This window comes from Pogoniulus pusillus, chromosome 28 (genome assembly GCF_015220805.1).
Source record: "Pogoniulus pusillus isolate bPogPus1 chromosome 28, bPogPus1.pri, whole genome shotgun sequence".
NCBI lineage: Eukaryota > Metazoa > Chordata > Aves > Piciformes > Lybiidae > Pogoniulus > Pogoniulus pusillus.
In genome coordinates, this window is record NC_087291.1 from 6,264,690 (window position 1) to 6,278,990 (window position 14,301).

At 44.0% G+C, this 14,301-nt stretch overlaps 2 protein-coding genes across 7 annotated transcripts in view; one reads left to right on the forward strand and one right to left on the reverse strand.

Annotated features, from left to right (window-relative positions):
• The window catches only part of SCRN1 (secernin 1), a 132,520-nt gene that overhangs the window by 72,418 nt on the left and 45,801 nt on the right, over window positions 1-14,301 (forward strand). The window lies entirely within an intron of this gene.
• Window positions 1-14,301, reverse strand: part of WIPF3 (WAS/WASL interacting protein family member 3) — a 42,042-nt gene that overhangs the window by 24,151 nt on the left and 3,590 nt on the right. For 3 of the 6 annotated variants that reach the window (XM_064167117.1, XM_064167118.1, XM_064167119.1), the window contains exon 2: window positions 555-699. In XM_064167117.1, the coding sequence (XP_064023187.1) occupies window positions 555-644 (90 nt within the window). In that variant the 5' untranslated portion in view covers window positions 645-699. The other 3 variants (XM_064167121.1, XM_064167122.1, XM_064167123.1) reach the window with 3 other exon arrangements.

Below are 14,301 nucleotides of genomic sequence, written 5' to 3' on the forward strand. Positions count from 1 at the left end.
CCAGGGTGTTTTCTTATGTACTCCTGTTTGAAGACCACTGGTCCAAAGAAGAATTGTAGAGTCATAGAATCATAGAATGTCAGGGGCTGCAAGGGACCTCGAAAGCTCATCCAGTCCAACCCCCCCTGCCAGAGCAGCATCACCTAGAGCAGATCACACAGGACTGTGTCCAGACGGTTCTTGAATATCTCCAGTGAGGGAGACTACACAACCTTCCTGGGCAGCTTGTTCCAGTGCTCTGTCACCCTCACAGGGGAAAAATTCCTCCTCATGATTCCATGAAACTTCCTATTCCTCAGCTTCCACCCCTTGTCCTGTCACTGGGCATCACTCAGCAGAGCCTGGCTGCAGCCTCCTGGCACTCACCCTGCACACCTTTATAAACACTGATGAGAAGATTGAAGAGATGAGAAGACTGAAGAGAAGAACAAAAGCCAGGAAAACAAACATTTGCCTCAGATATCTGCTAGGAACACCCATGCCAAAATCCTGGTGGCTCTGAGCTGGCTAATAATGCTAAGCTTTTGCTAATAGAGATGAAAAATCAGTCTTACCAGAGGCGGGGGTGGAGGGGGCCCTCCAGAAGGTGGTGGTGGCGGTGGAGGAGGAGGAGGAGGAGGAGGTGGCGGCGGCGGCACAGGCATCCGTTAAGATTTCTGGCTTCACGTGGTTATGAAAAATATAGCCAAGGTCTATGTCCTTGAGAGGAAGGAAGGGAGGAGAAATGAAATTGGGGGGGATAAAATAAAATAAAAGGTGGGGGGGATAAGGAGAAGAGGAAAGTGTTTATACACTGTAAGCTGAAGATCAGCCAAATTTCTGGCTCTCGGCAGACTGAAGACTTTAATGCTGCACTGCTTCCAAAGCTACAGTACGAACAGTCTCATTACAGTTATCTGATGACAACACTCATCTAAAGAACAAGCTCACAGATCTGGACAAGTGCCATGAGTGCTAAATGCAGAGATGCCAGCCTGTCCAGCTTTGACTGTTACGCCTTGCCTTAATCTCACCCATAACCCTGAAATGCAATTCTGCAGAGAACAAATCACAATAAACCACACATAGACATTCCTGCTGGGATAAAAACCTCCATTGACTTTAAGCCAGAGGTTGGCTGCTCTAAAGACAGAGTAAGGAACTTTGAATAGAGTAAGGAACTTGGCAAATTTCACTGGACTCACTCAAATGTTTTTAAAAGGAAAAACTCAGACATCAATGAATAATAACTGAAGAATTAATTCTACAAACTAAAAGCCTAAAGCTTCTATCACCAAATAACACCACGTAAGGACCTGACATTTCAGGTATTAAAGTCATGTTTTCTTCAGTCAGTTTTACACATTAACTTTCCCTTACCTTTTAGTAATACACAGAAGAAAAGACATACCTTCCAACAAGCAGTATTGTATTTTACATCTCCTAAAACTGACATCACTCATTGCTTTTCACCTGAACCCAGCTCCCAGCCCATTTCAATCTGAAATCATCTGTAGAGTTAACAAGCAGCCCCTGTATTTCATCAGTTAAACTGCAAATGAAAGCAGCAGGCAGTCCCAAAGAGAGCCCTCTGCAAGCTATACTTGATAACTTCTTTTATCTCACTAGTGACTCTTGGATAAGTATCACAGTATCACAGGATCACCAAGGTTGGAAGAGACCTCATAGATCATCAAATCCAACCCTTTACCACAGAGCTCAAGGCCAGACCATGGCACCAAGTGCCACGTCCAATCCTGCCTTGAACAGCTCCAGGGACGGCGACTCCACCACCTCCCCGGGCAGCCCATTCCAGTGTCCAATGACTCTCTCAGGGAAGAACTTTCTCCTCACCTCCAGCCTTAATTCCCCCTGGTGTAGCTTGAGGCTGTGTCCTCTCGTTCTGGTGCTGGCCACCTGAGAGAAGAGAGCAACCTCCTCCTGGCCACAACCACCCTTCAGGTAGCTGTAGACAGCAATAAAGTCTCCCCTGAGCCTCCTCTTCTCCAGGCTAACCAATCCCAGCTCCCTCAGCCTCTCCTCGTAGGGCTGTGCTCAAGGCCTCTCCCCAGCCTCATCGCCCTTCTCTGGACACGCTCAAGCATCTCAATGTCCCTCCTAAACTGGGGGGCCCAGTGTTCCAAACATGAGGTTTTTTACATCTAGTTTTATACCTATCATGACATGACTTATCTTCTGAGGCTCTTCACAGTGTTACATGAGACAATGTGAAAAGTCTTACAGTCATGAAAACTACAGCATCTGCTATGCCTTTCCTGTCAGGCTTTATCTTAGCAGGAAATTGCATTGATCCAACACATTTGCTCTTTATACATCTCTGTAGCTGACAATTTGTTTCCCTGCCTCCTTTGGGTGTTTAGAAACATTTTCCTCATTTTTATGTTTTCCTCCTAATTGATGTAAAATTGAAGACACCACAATTCCAAAGTCCTACTCCTCTCATTCCTCCTTTATTTAAAGGTGGGTCCCCTGTTCTTTTCCAGCTCTCTGAAGTCTTGTGGTCAAGTAATTTCAGAGTAGCATATCAAAGCAGCCTGGATCTGCTTAATGAAGCTTTCCAAGAAAGCCAGCATCACAGCATCTTCATCATTCCACCCTTGATGCTGCCCTATGCAATAAAATATTATCAGAGGAGAGCTCTTTTCCTCAATTCATAGAACCATAAAATCAGTCAGGGTTGGAAGAGACCACAAGGAGCAGCCAGTTCCAACCCCCCTGCCATGCCCAGGGACACCCTACCCTAGAGTAGCCTGGCCACAGCCTCATCCAGCCTGGCCTTAAACACCTCAAAGGATGGGACCTTAACCACCTCCCTGGGCAACCCATTCCAGCCTCTTACCACTCTCCTGCTGAACATCTTCCTCCTCACATCCAGTCTGAACTTACCCATCTCTGGCTTCTCTCTATAATTTTCTTCATAGAAGGCCACCAGGTTTGTCAGGCAGGATTTGCCCTTGGTGAAGCCATGCTGACTGTAGCCAATCACCTCTTCACTGTCCTTGTTTCAGCAGTGCCTCCAGGAGGATCTGCTCCATGATCTTACTGGGCACAGAGGTGAGACTGAGTAGCCTGTAGTTCCCTGGCTCAGCTTTCCTACCCTTTTTCACAACGGGAGTTTGTGCTGGTTTGAAGCTAGCTAGAATGTTTTGGTGAGAAGAACTAGATGACAGGCTGTGAAAGGGAAACAGGGTGATGTCTACTGCACTCATAGGCTTACTGAGAGGTATGAAAACAAGAATCCAAACATAGATAAGGCACTTCTTCTCAGGACATTGCCTGAGCTGCACTTCTTTTCTAGCCTCTCTGCCATCTCTCTGATTAATCCACTTTGCTTCCTAACCCCCTGGCCAAACCTCCATTCTTCCTTGGGACTGGGGTAAGGTTGAGAGGGGTGGGAGAAGGTGGAAGGGTGGTTGGGAGCCCCTCCTGGAGTCTCAAGTTTCTGGGAGGGCTGTTGTGTTTCTGTATTACCTTTTCCCTTGTCTATTTCTGTCTATAACTGTATATACTGTAAATATCTGCTTGTATTTTGTGCTAGCTGTAAATATAAGCTTCATTCAAATTTCCAGAGCTGGCTGAGTCTAGTCTGGGTGATTTCCAAAGTGTAGGGGGGCAGGGAACACCCAAACCATCACAGGGTTATGTATACATCAGAGGGTTATGAAGTGGGGACTTCACCAGACTGCCATGACTTTTGGAATATAATAGAGAGGTGTTTCGCAACCTCAATGACAATTAAGTCATTGGAAAACATGGATGCAAGGAGAATGAATCTTCCCTGCTAATAATATGTTTCAGGTTAGTATCTTCCTACCCTGCAAAACAGGACTTTTGTCTTCATTAAGGATTTAGATGGGGAAATATGCTCTTAGTCAAATTAGGAACAAAAATACAGCCCACGCTTCTGTGGCAGACCATGTGCATGGCAGCAGGAGGTAAAGCACACTGGAGGCAAGCAGCAGCAGGAGAAAGGAAATGGGAATCTGCTCTTGGTATTTAAAAGTCACAATCTGAAATACAGTGAGACAACTTTCCAAGCTGCCTCTCTTACCAGTTCCTCCCCTCACTTCCCCAAGTGATGCAGCCTATGTTCCAGGACCAGTTTATAAGCCAAAATTCAGCACAGAGGAATTGTTCACTGTGTATCCCACTCCCCTCTCGTGAATCCTCTTGTCCAGTGACACAGAGAAGAATTCATTTCAAGGAGCTCTAACCCACAAGCCTCGAATGAAATGTGAGAGGTGCCCTATACTTTCCTTCTCTGCTGTTTCGAATCCTCTACAAGTGAGCTGTCTTTGAGAAAGTTGTGTATGTGCCTTCTCTTGTCTCCTATCACAAATTCAGAGCCTTGGTGTCCTGACCTTGGCATGCTTTTGCACACACAGACAAAATCACATTTGTTACACTGGTACAATCACAATGTGAAGGTGATCACACCTGACACCTTCACATTGTGATTGCTCTGAATTGGAATTGGATTCTAATTCTGATTCTAATGTATCCCACTCCCCTATCCTGAATTTTCTTTGTGTCCAGTTCTGGGCTCCTCAGTTCAAGAGAGATGTTGAGGTGCTGGAATGTGTCCAGAGAAGGGCAACAAAGCTGGTGAGGGGCCTGGAGCACAAACCCTATGAGAGGCTGAGGGAGCTGGGGGTGTGCAGCCTGGAGAAGAGGAGGCTCAGGGCAGATCTCATTGCTGTCTACAACTAGCTGAAGGGAGGCTGAGGCTGTGGCCAGGTGGGGTTGGTCTCTTCTGCCAGACAACCAGCAACAGAACAAGGGGACACAGTGTCAAGTTGTGCCAGGGCAGGTCTAGGCTGGATGTTAGGAGGAAGTTGTTGTCAGAGAGAGTGATTGGCATTGGAATGGGCTGCCCAGGGAGGTGGTGGAGTCGCCATCCCTAGAGATGTTCAAGCAAAGCCTGGCTGAGGCACTTAGTGCCATGGTCTGGTTGACTGGCTAGGTCTGGGTTCTAGGTTGGCCTGGATGATCTTGGAGGTCTCTTCCAACCTGGTTGATTCTATGATTCTAAGTAAGAAGTCTGTGTGTTGAGCCCCAGTTCTCTCAGACAAAATGTAATGTAAATCTTCCCTTGACTTCCACATCACAGAGCAGTATCAGGCCCAACAATTGCAGAATTCATTGGGAAGAAAAGAAAAGAAAAAAGAAAATCACAACTCCTGCCTTTTTTAGTCCATCTCCCTAACAAAGCAAGGTTGTGCATTTTTTTTGGTGCTTTCTAGAGTCTAATTATAGGTGTCCCAAATAATGTGGCTTGTATTATTTCCCTTGGGAAGCTCTTTCTCAGTCAAATAAGTCTTAGTTCAGATTGCCTGACACTCAGCCTAATTTCTCCTTTTCTTAGTGTGATCCCATTCGCACTGCACTGAATATAACTCTACCTTGTACCAAGCAAAACAGTTTCTCCTACTCCTCAGCATCAGATTTCTAAAACATAAAATTATAACTTAAAGTTCAGAAGTGCATTTCCAAAGACTAGTTCTGCTTTTTGAGCTGTTTTCCTTCTCATAAGTCATCCTATCAGTCAGTGAATGTTATTGCTATTCTCTGATCTCAAAACAATTGGTCTTTTTTTGTTCTCTTGGGAAGTGTAATTTCAGGTGTCACAGATTGTTCCTTGCTTCTCACAGTATTTGAATGAATAGCAGCTGGGTTTAAGAACCACAGTGCAGCCTTCAATGTAGAACTCAAACTCAAATTTCTGAAGGCCCAAAGTCTGTGCCTAGACTTTAATTTTGAGGTGTTAGACAAGACTGAGTAGGTGCAGATCTTCTTCATCAGCTGCTCCCTCAATCCTGTGCTGGATTCACCTGTGAGTAACTTTGTACCTCTGCCTAAGCTTTTATTTGGATTTTGCTTAACCTTGCCCAGCTATCAGATGTACACAAGAGATGATCCAAGTGCTTACCAAAGGTCTCCTTCTAAAGTGTCACTGACACTGTGCTGAGCTCACTTAGACTAAGTCCTGCTGGAAGCACAGAGTCACACTAAGAAACAAAGTGGGTTTTGGACAGCAACTGTCACATCTCCAGCCACACTGACACTCAGCAGGAGCACCAGAGATCTCTGCAAAGGCTGTGCTAAAATACCTTCACCAGTCATAGAAACAGAAGGCATGAGACAGCTGTGCCTTCAGTTTAGGACAATCATAGAATCAACCAGGTTGGAAGAGACCTCCAAGATCACCCAGTCCAACCTAGCACCCAGCCCTATCCAATCAACCAGACCATGGCACTAAGTGCCTCATCCAGGCTTTTCTTGAACACCCCCAGGGATGGTGCCTCCACCACCTCCCTGGGCAGCCCATTCCAATGGGAAATCACTCTCTCTGTGATGAACTTCTTCCTAACATCCAGCCTATACCTACCCTGGCACAACTTGAGACTGTGTCCCCTTGTTCTATTGCTGGTTGCCTGGGAGAAGAGGCCACCCCCCACCTGGCTACAGCCTCCCTTCAGGTAGTTGTAGACAGTAATAAGATCACCCCTGAGCCTCCTCTTCTCCAGGCTAAACAGGCCCAGCTCCCTCAGCCTCTCCTCATAGGATTTGTGCTCCAGGCCCCTCACCAGCTTTGTTGCCCTTCTCTGGACATGTTCCAGCACCTCAACATCCTTCTTGAATTGAGGGGCCCAGAACTGGACACAGTACTCAAGGTGTGGTCTGACAAGTGCTGAGTAGTGCTGATGTCTAGAAGTGTATGTGTGTGGGGAAATCTCATCTCTTTCATAGGAACTTAGAGAAAGAAATATTTCTTGATTAGTATCAGGTTTTTAAAATAGCTATATTCCTCTGGTCTTGAGGTGGTATGGTCATTGAGATGAAACAACACAGCTGGCACTGAAAATACACCCCTTGTAATCAACTTGGAGAAAGTCTGCAAAAGAATGCATCACCATTACTGGATTTGCAGTGCCTGCAGCTGTGCACTGCACACCGAGGTAGGTAATTCAGCTTTGGGAAATCAACAGATTTGGTTTTTTGCTTCAAAGTGAAGGCTGGGGTAGACACTGAAAAGGTGTGCAGGAAAGCTTATTTATACTCTTGGTCTTATTTTCATGATTGAAAATCGAATAATAAAAGTAGACCACAAATTCTGGTTTTAACTTCTAATCAGCTTTTACATGATCGAATGTGATTTCCTCATTAACTGTTCTGTTCCCAGGCATAGCTTTTAAGCCCTTCTATTTTAATAGGAAACAGAATCTCAAAATTGCACAGGAGAAACAGCACCAATAAGCATCTGCTCTGCTTTCATGGTCTGAAAAGCATACAATGAGCTTAATTGTGCCCCTACTTGTTCGTCTCAAACATCACCGATGAGCAGCTGAGATGACTGGCACGACCAAACCACAGATCTTTTAAAGATAGCACAACACAGTATCACAGTATCACAGTATCATCAGGGTTGGAAGAGACCTCCAAGATCAAGTCCAACCCTTTACCACAGAGCTCAAGGCTGTCTCAAGATCAGATCTTGTCCTTGTGGGTGACTTTAACCTGCCAGATATCTGCTGGGAACTTAATTCAGCAGAGAGGAGGCAGTCCAGGAGATTTCTGGAGTGCATGGAGGACAGCTTCATGACCCAGCTGTTAAGCGAGCCTACTAGGGGTCAAGCTCAGCTTGACCTGCTGCTCTCCAACAGAGAAGGGCTGGTAGGAGATGTGGCAGTGGGAGGCTGCCTGGGGTGTAGCGATCACGAGTCAGTGGAGTTTTCAATATGCAGGGAGGTAGGGAGGCACTACAACAAAACCTACACCTTGGACTTTTGGAGGGCAAACTTCAATTTGCTTAAGAAACACATACAGAGACAGAGAAGAGAGGAAAACAGAAGAGAGATGTGTGTTACACAGATGATCTTTTCTGCTGTCGCTATCACACAACTGAAAGTTACTTGGAAAAATACTCTGTTTGGAATTGTAACAGAATCAAAACATGCAATTTTAAAGCGTCAGGTGCTACATTTCTTTCTCCTTTTTCTGTTTTTCAGTGTGACTGTGTTTAGGGAACATAACAAGGTAGAATCAAGGTAGAGCATCTGAATATCCTCATAGCCTTTTTCTCCTCTGCAAAAATAATCCTGTCCACAAAAAAACTTGAGAGTCTCTGCTGCATTCAAGAGCAGTGCAGAAGTGTCAAACTATTTCAACCTTCTTTTACAGAACAAAGGCTAACACATGTATGCATACTCATCTTACTATATACATTTTAAGACATTCACTGGTATATTCCTACAACTAATTAAGCAAACTCCAGCCTTTCATCATTTCCTAACAGAGCGTGCCTAGATTGTATGCAGCTTAAGAGAGAAAGTGATAGTTTCAGTCAGGACTAATATCACTGCATCTAAAGGCAGAATCTGGCTTTTCAGTTGCACTGGAATGCACAAAGCTTGAGGACTCTTCCTCCCTTTAGTATCTGATGAAACACTCTCAAGCACTTGGGGTCTGTGGCATTGTCTTGTAGCACGTAACTGTATCCTGCCTTTAAGCCAAGATCTCCTCAGCTTGGACTGCTTCCACCAGGCTTGATTCAGCTAAGGGCTGCATCCCTTTTCTGCCTGAGGAAACAGTCCAATTAGTTCTGTGAGGACCCTGACAACACTGCCACAAACCGGCCAAGGCTGACTTAGCACAGATTATAGGAATCTGAAGATGCCTTGCTTCCATGTGTGCTGTGGGCAGATCTCTGCTGGGTTCCCCATGCTCCTGAGGCTAGAGATTAAAGCACTATGTCTTGGCAAACCTCCCTTCAGAGGCAAAGCTGCACAGATGACTTCACATCCCTATACATGACTATTTAAGGGTGCAGCTTCCTCTGCTCGATGGGGATCTGCCATAGAAGACTAATTGCAGTAAGGAAGCAGAGAAAGAGATTTTATCATCCTCTTAAGAGTAAAGAACACCACGTAAGAAGTCTGTTATGCCTACTGTAAGCATAATTGTTCACCCAAAGTTAAAGAGTCCAAAGAGAAATGAAGTAAGAGACACAGTAACAGGTTGCCCAGGGAGGTTGTGGCTGCTCTCTCCCTGGAGGTGTTCAAGGCCAGGCTGGATGAGGCCTTGAGCAACCTGTTCTAGTGGGAGGTGTCCCTGCCTATGAGATGGGGTTGGAAGGGGATGAGCTCCCTTCCAACCTAAACCATTATACGAGTCTATAAATTAGAAGCAATTAGCACTTACACAGACAGAACTTTGCAACAGAAACGATTTATACAAAGAGTTTCCTTGAAATATACCTTAATGTCCCCACACAAACAGACACAGCCAGACACAGAGTGAATTTGATACACTCATTAGCAAAGTTAATCATTGGCTAAGCTAAATAAAGTGCATCTCAGTGGAAGTTCAAGGTCACTGCCACATTCTGAAGACAGCTGTGTGATTTTATACTCCTCAAGAGTTTTACTGTGAACAGCACTTGAGCTCTCTCAATATTTCCAAGTTCATACCTTCAAGCTTTGTGGTCTCTGCAGAGGAGTAAATTGTATGTTTTCACATCATTATTTAGGTTTCTTTATGATTATTCCTATACTTACTACAAATCATATTATATTGGAAAAAAACATACCTGGACACAGAATGATTTCCACCATACAAATTCCCTTAACAGAAAAAAAGCTTTGCTTTCCAGTTGTTAGTGTTAACTGTGCTATATGGTCTAGTTGACTGGCTAGGGCTGGGTGCTAGGTTGGACTGGATGATCTTGGAGGTCTCTTCCAACCTGGTTGGTTCTATGATTCTATATACACTGTGCAAGGAATGTCTCTTTTCAGATGCAGTCAGGTTAAAAGAATTTGCACCTGTGGCTACCAGAAGGCTACAGGGTTATCAAAATTCATGTCTCAATTCTACAATTGCCTCTTTCAACCATATGATGTTTCATCAGAGATTCAATTTTTGTGGCCTTCCATTTTGAAAACATACATTTATAGAGACCTGTCTGCCTGTCATCTAGAGCTGATATCTACCAGCCTGAGAAATGTGGTCTAATGCTGGTAATACAAGGAAAAGAAATCTGGCAACTCAGTGTGAGCCATTCTTCCCTAAAATAGAGCACCAGCAGCATGCCCCAGTGTGGACTGTGGTCACCACACACCATAAGAAGAATTGTCTAGGACAAAGGAGGTTGTTCTTCCCCTGTACTCACCACTGGTCAGGCCACACCTTGAGTACTGTGTCCAGTTCTGGGCCCCTCAATTCAAGAGAGATGTTGAGGTGCTGGAGCATGTCCAGAGAAGGGCAACAAAGCTGGTGAAGGGCCTGGAACACAAACCCTATGAGGAGAGGCTGAGGGAGCTGGGGGTGTGCAGCCTGGAGAAGAGGAGGCTCAGGGGTGATCTTATTACTGTCTACAACTACCTGAAGGGACATTGTGGCCAGGTGGGGTTGGTCTCTTCTCCCAGGCAACCAGCAATAGAACAAGGGGACACAGTCTCAAGTTGTATAGGCTGGATGTTAGGAGGAAGTTGTTGGCAGAGAGAGTGATTGGCATTGGAATGGGCTGCCCAGGGAGGTGGTGGAGGCACCATCCCTGGAGGTGTTCAAGAAAAGCCTGGATGGGGCACTTAGTGCCATGGTCTGGTTGATTGGATAGGGCTGGGTGCTAGGTTGGACTGGCTGATCTTGGAGGTCTCTTCCAACCTGGTTGATTCTATGATTCTATATGATTCTATGTGAGGTTCCTGTCACCTGCAGAAATAAGGTACCAGGCAAATTTCAGCTTCAATTAGTGGGAAGCTATGATCGTGGTTTTCAGTGAAGTTGTGACTACTAATTTCCCTTCCAAACCTATCTCCAACATTAAAATGCTAGTCCCAAGGTCCTCACAAATGAAGCTACCACTTCTGAATGTTCTTATATATTTTTATTTTCATGCTTTTAGCTGTTGTAAATTGCTACTCCATTTCAATGACACAGTTGATAACTTCATCTTAGATGTTCTTTACATCAAGATAAAGCTTCTATATTTGCAAGTAAAAGGTATATAGCTCCCTGTTTTACTAAGAAAGCTTCACTACACTACCATAACATTGCATTTTTAGTATTTTAATTAATTGGTTTGAAAAGAAAACACAAAATGCAAAGGGTTTGCATTCTCCCTTAAGTGTCACAGCTTATATATTGATGAAATATCTTATGTGCATAAAAGTGTAAATATGCTTTCTTGTGCATGTGATTGATAGCAGTTCTTAAAGCCTATATTCACTTACTCAGGGCACTGCTTACAATGAACAGCCATTTGCAGCTGCAACAGCAAATCCCTGACAAAATAGGCTTTGATTCATAGGCCTAGTTCTGAATTGCTAGTAAAATAAAGTCCTCAGAAGAAACAATATAAGTTTCATTAAATTGAAGATTCAGCTCTTAGACTTGTTAAAGGGCTTCAGTTGCAATTCTTTGTCAAAGTCAGAGAGGACAATGTGATTGATAAACACTTGTGACACAGATTGTCAAGAAACTCTAGGAATCCAAAAATGGTCAACTAACTTTGCTGCATGTTGTGTCTGTCATAGACAGAAAGGAGCAAGGTAGGCTTCTGCAAGTTTTCCTTCTTGAACATGAAGATCAGAGCCAGCTGCCAAAACTACTTCCAGTGCCGCCAGTCTCTGCTACCATCAGACCACATAGGGGAAATGTGAGGACTCGCTTGTTTCCACCAACTCTAGTGTTAATTTTAGCACTGGTTTCGGACTCCAGCTTTCACTTTTACCAGTCTGGATCACAGAATATATCTGGTTGGAAGAGATCTCAAAGATCATCCAAGTCCAATCTTCAACTCAGTACTGAAGGGTCAACACTAAACCACATCACTAAGCGCCAGGACGGTATGCTGCTTGAACACCCCTAGGGACAGTGACTCCACCTCTGCCCTGGGCAGACCATTCCAATGTTTGAGAACCCCTTTATGTGAAGAAATACTTCCTAATATCCATCCTGGACCTCCTCTGGTGTAGTTTGCAACCATTTTCTCTATTCCTGTTGCTTGTCATCAAGGACATGAATCTGGCCTCTTCCTCACTCCAACCTCCCTTCAGGTAGTTGAAGAGATATGTCAGGTAGTAGAAGGGTATGTTCAGGTAGCAGAAGGGATATGGCCCTTCTCTTTGTTTACTATGAAAATCATCTCCTTTCTAGTGGTTTAAGAGTCCCTCCATTCCCGCTGCCCACTTTATCTCTGCTCTTCTCACCATTCACCTCCACCTATTGCTTGCTGCCGACACAAGACAAGACAAATGGAGATAATTAATTTAAAAAACAAAGTTGTTTGACCCAGGGCAAGAAACACTGCACATGGTGCAAAAGTAACTAACTCTGCATGATGATGCTAGAGGTTGCTAGCACTAAGAAAAACAGAAGAATCATAGAATTGTTTTGGTTAGAAAAGATGAACTAGGTTCACCTGGCTCTGAAAAACACCCACAATGTGATTCTAGGAGTATGAGGAGATGTATCCTGACTACAGCTGATAAATATTAGTACCAATGTACAAAGCCTTGCTTGATGGACAGCATAAAAGATTGAAATAGTAGAGATAAAACCTAGGTAAAACATTCTGTGCAGAGCAAAGCAGTCACAGTATACAGATTCTGCAGCTACACTAGGCTTTTGCAGCTCCTGGTACAGGCTGTTCAGAGCAGCTCGAGTATCCCCACATGGCACTGCATCATTCATCCTACTGTTAAGTCAATGTAAACTCCTGATCACTTGATCCAATATATTTTGTACAATCCGCTTTTGCATAATTTCCCTGCTAAACAGTCATTTCAAGGCTAAAAAAGGCTTTCATTCTGCATTAAATACCCTGTTGGGCCTGACATCTGGCATTCACACAGCATAATTCAGTGATAGTCTCCACTCCCTCTATCAATCTATTAATTTAGGGACTGATCCATCTCTTATTAAGTTTTATGCTTCGTTTTCCTTGTTTTTTAGAAGTGAGGTCAGCTCTTTAGGGCTTAAGTCTGAAAATACACAAGCAAATAAAAGATGCAGAAACACAAGTAGCATCACTAATGTCTTAAGGTGTTTACACTCACACAACTGGACAATTAAGGCAACTTTCTGTCCAAATCCTGGGCAGAATTTGACAGATATTTTTGCAGTGATTCATGCACCCCAAGAGGAGAAAATATCCCCTCTGAAAATAAGCTGCTAAAAAAACCCAGTTTGTTTTCCTTACGTGTAAGCCTGGCTTGCCTGCTCTGCACCTCATGATTTAATGTGTCTACTCAAGTAACACAGCAGTTCTATGCATTTTGTACAGATAAAGTGTAATTTCTTTTCTTCTTCAGCACACAAGAAAAGTGTGACTGACTTGGACAAAAGCCCAAAACCTGCCAGGACCATTCTATATGCAGTCAGTACATTCTTCACTGCACAAATTATGCCAGTTAGGAAAGCAGTAATGTAGTAGCTTTCAAACAAGAGGATACAAAGAAGGAACCAAAGATCCCAAAACCTCCCTTGTGATCCACTACCATATTCTGCTGTCTTTCTTACTTTTGTTGTTGTTGTTGCCTATAATGAGGAGTAGAACATGATATAGTAACCAGGAAATGTTAAATGGTGCAGCAGTCCTTTACAGACCTGTGTATAGATTGTGAAAGGGGCCAGCACAAAGGCATTACTATCTCTAGACCCATTCATTCGCTGCGTCCATCTAGAAGGAAGCATTTGACTCCTATCTCATGACTGAAACAGAGGCACTGTAATTTCCAGCCAACACTTTAATTTACCAAGGCAGACACTGCAGTTGCCAACAGTGTAAATGAAGGACATAGCATATCCATTACATGGAAGCTGCAGAGCAGACACAGGAGGTAGTTTTCTCAGATGTGTGTAAGAGCAGTGTCAAGATTGAGCAAGTGCTTTTATGCAGACTTTTCTGTTCTTATGTTTAGTGAAATTTATCCCGTAGGGGCTTTGGTCCAATCTCCCTCTGCTTTTTTCTTTGGAGCTACAGTATAGCCGTTGCATTGCTCACCCCTGCTTGGGTTGGCTACAAAATGATACCATCCTTACCACAAAGGGTTATACAGCTATGCCTAACAGTGGTGAAACATGACACAGGGTCAGTACAAAGTCTCAGGCTCCCCATCCACGATCCTATTTGAAAGAGAGATATTTGTGGTAGTCTAAAGGAAAACCATTTCAGCTGTTGTCTGTATTACCAAGGCACAAAAGGGTGCTTTTCACACATTAGGAAGATTCTTTAGTTGTTTGTCACAGACTTCCGAAGCAATCCAAAAGCAGCTTTACAGCTGTCGTGCATGTAATGCT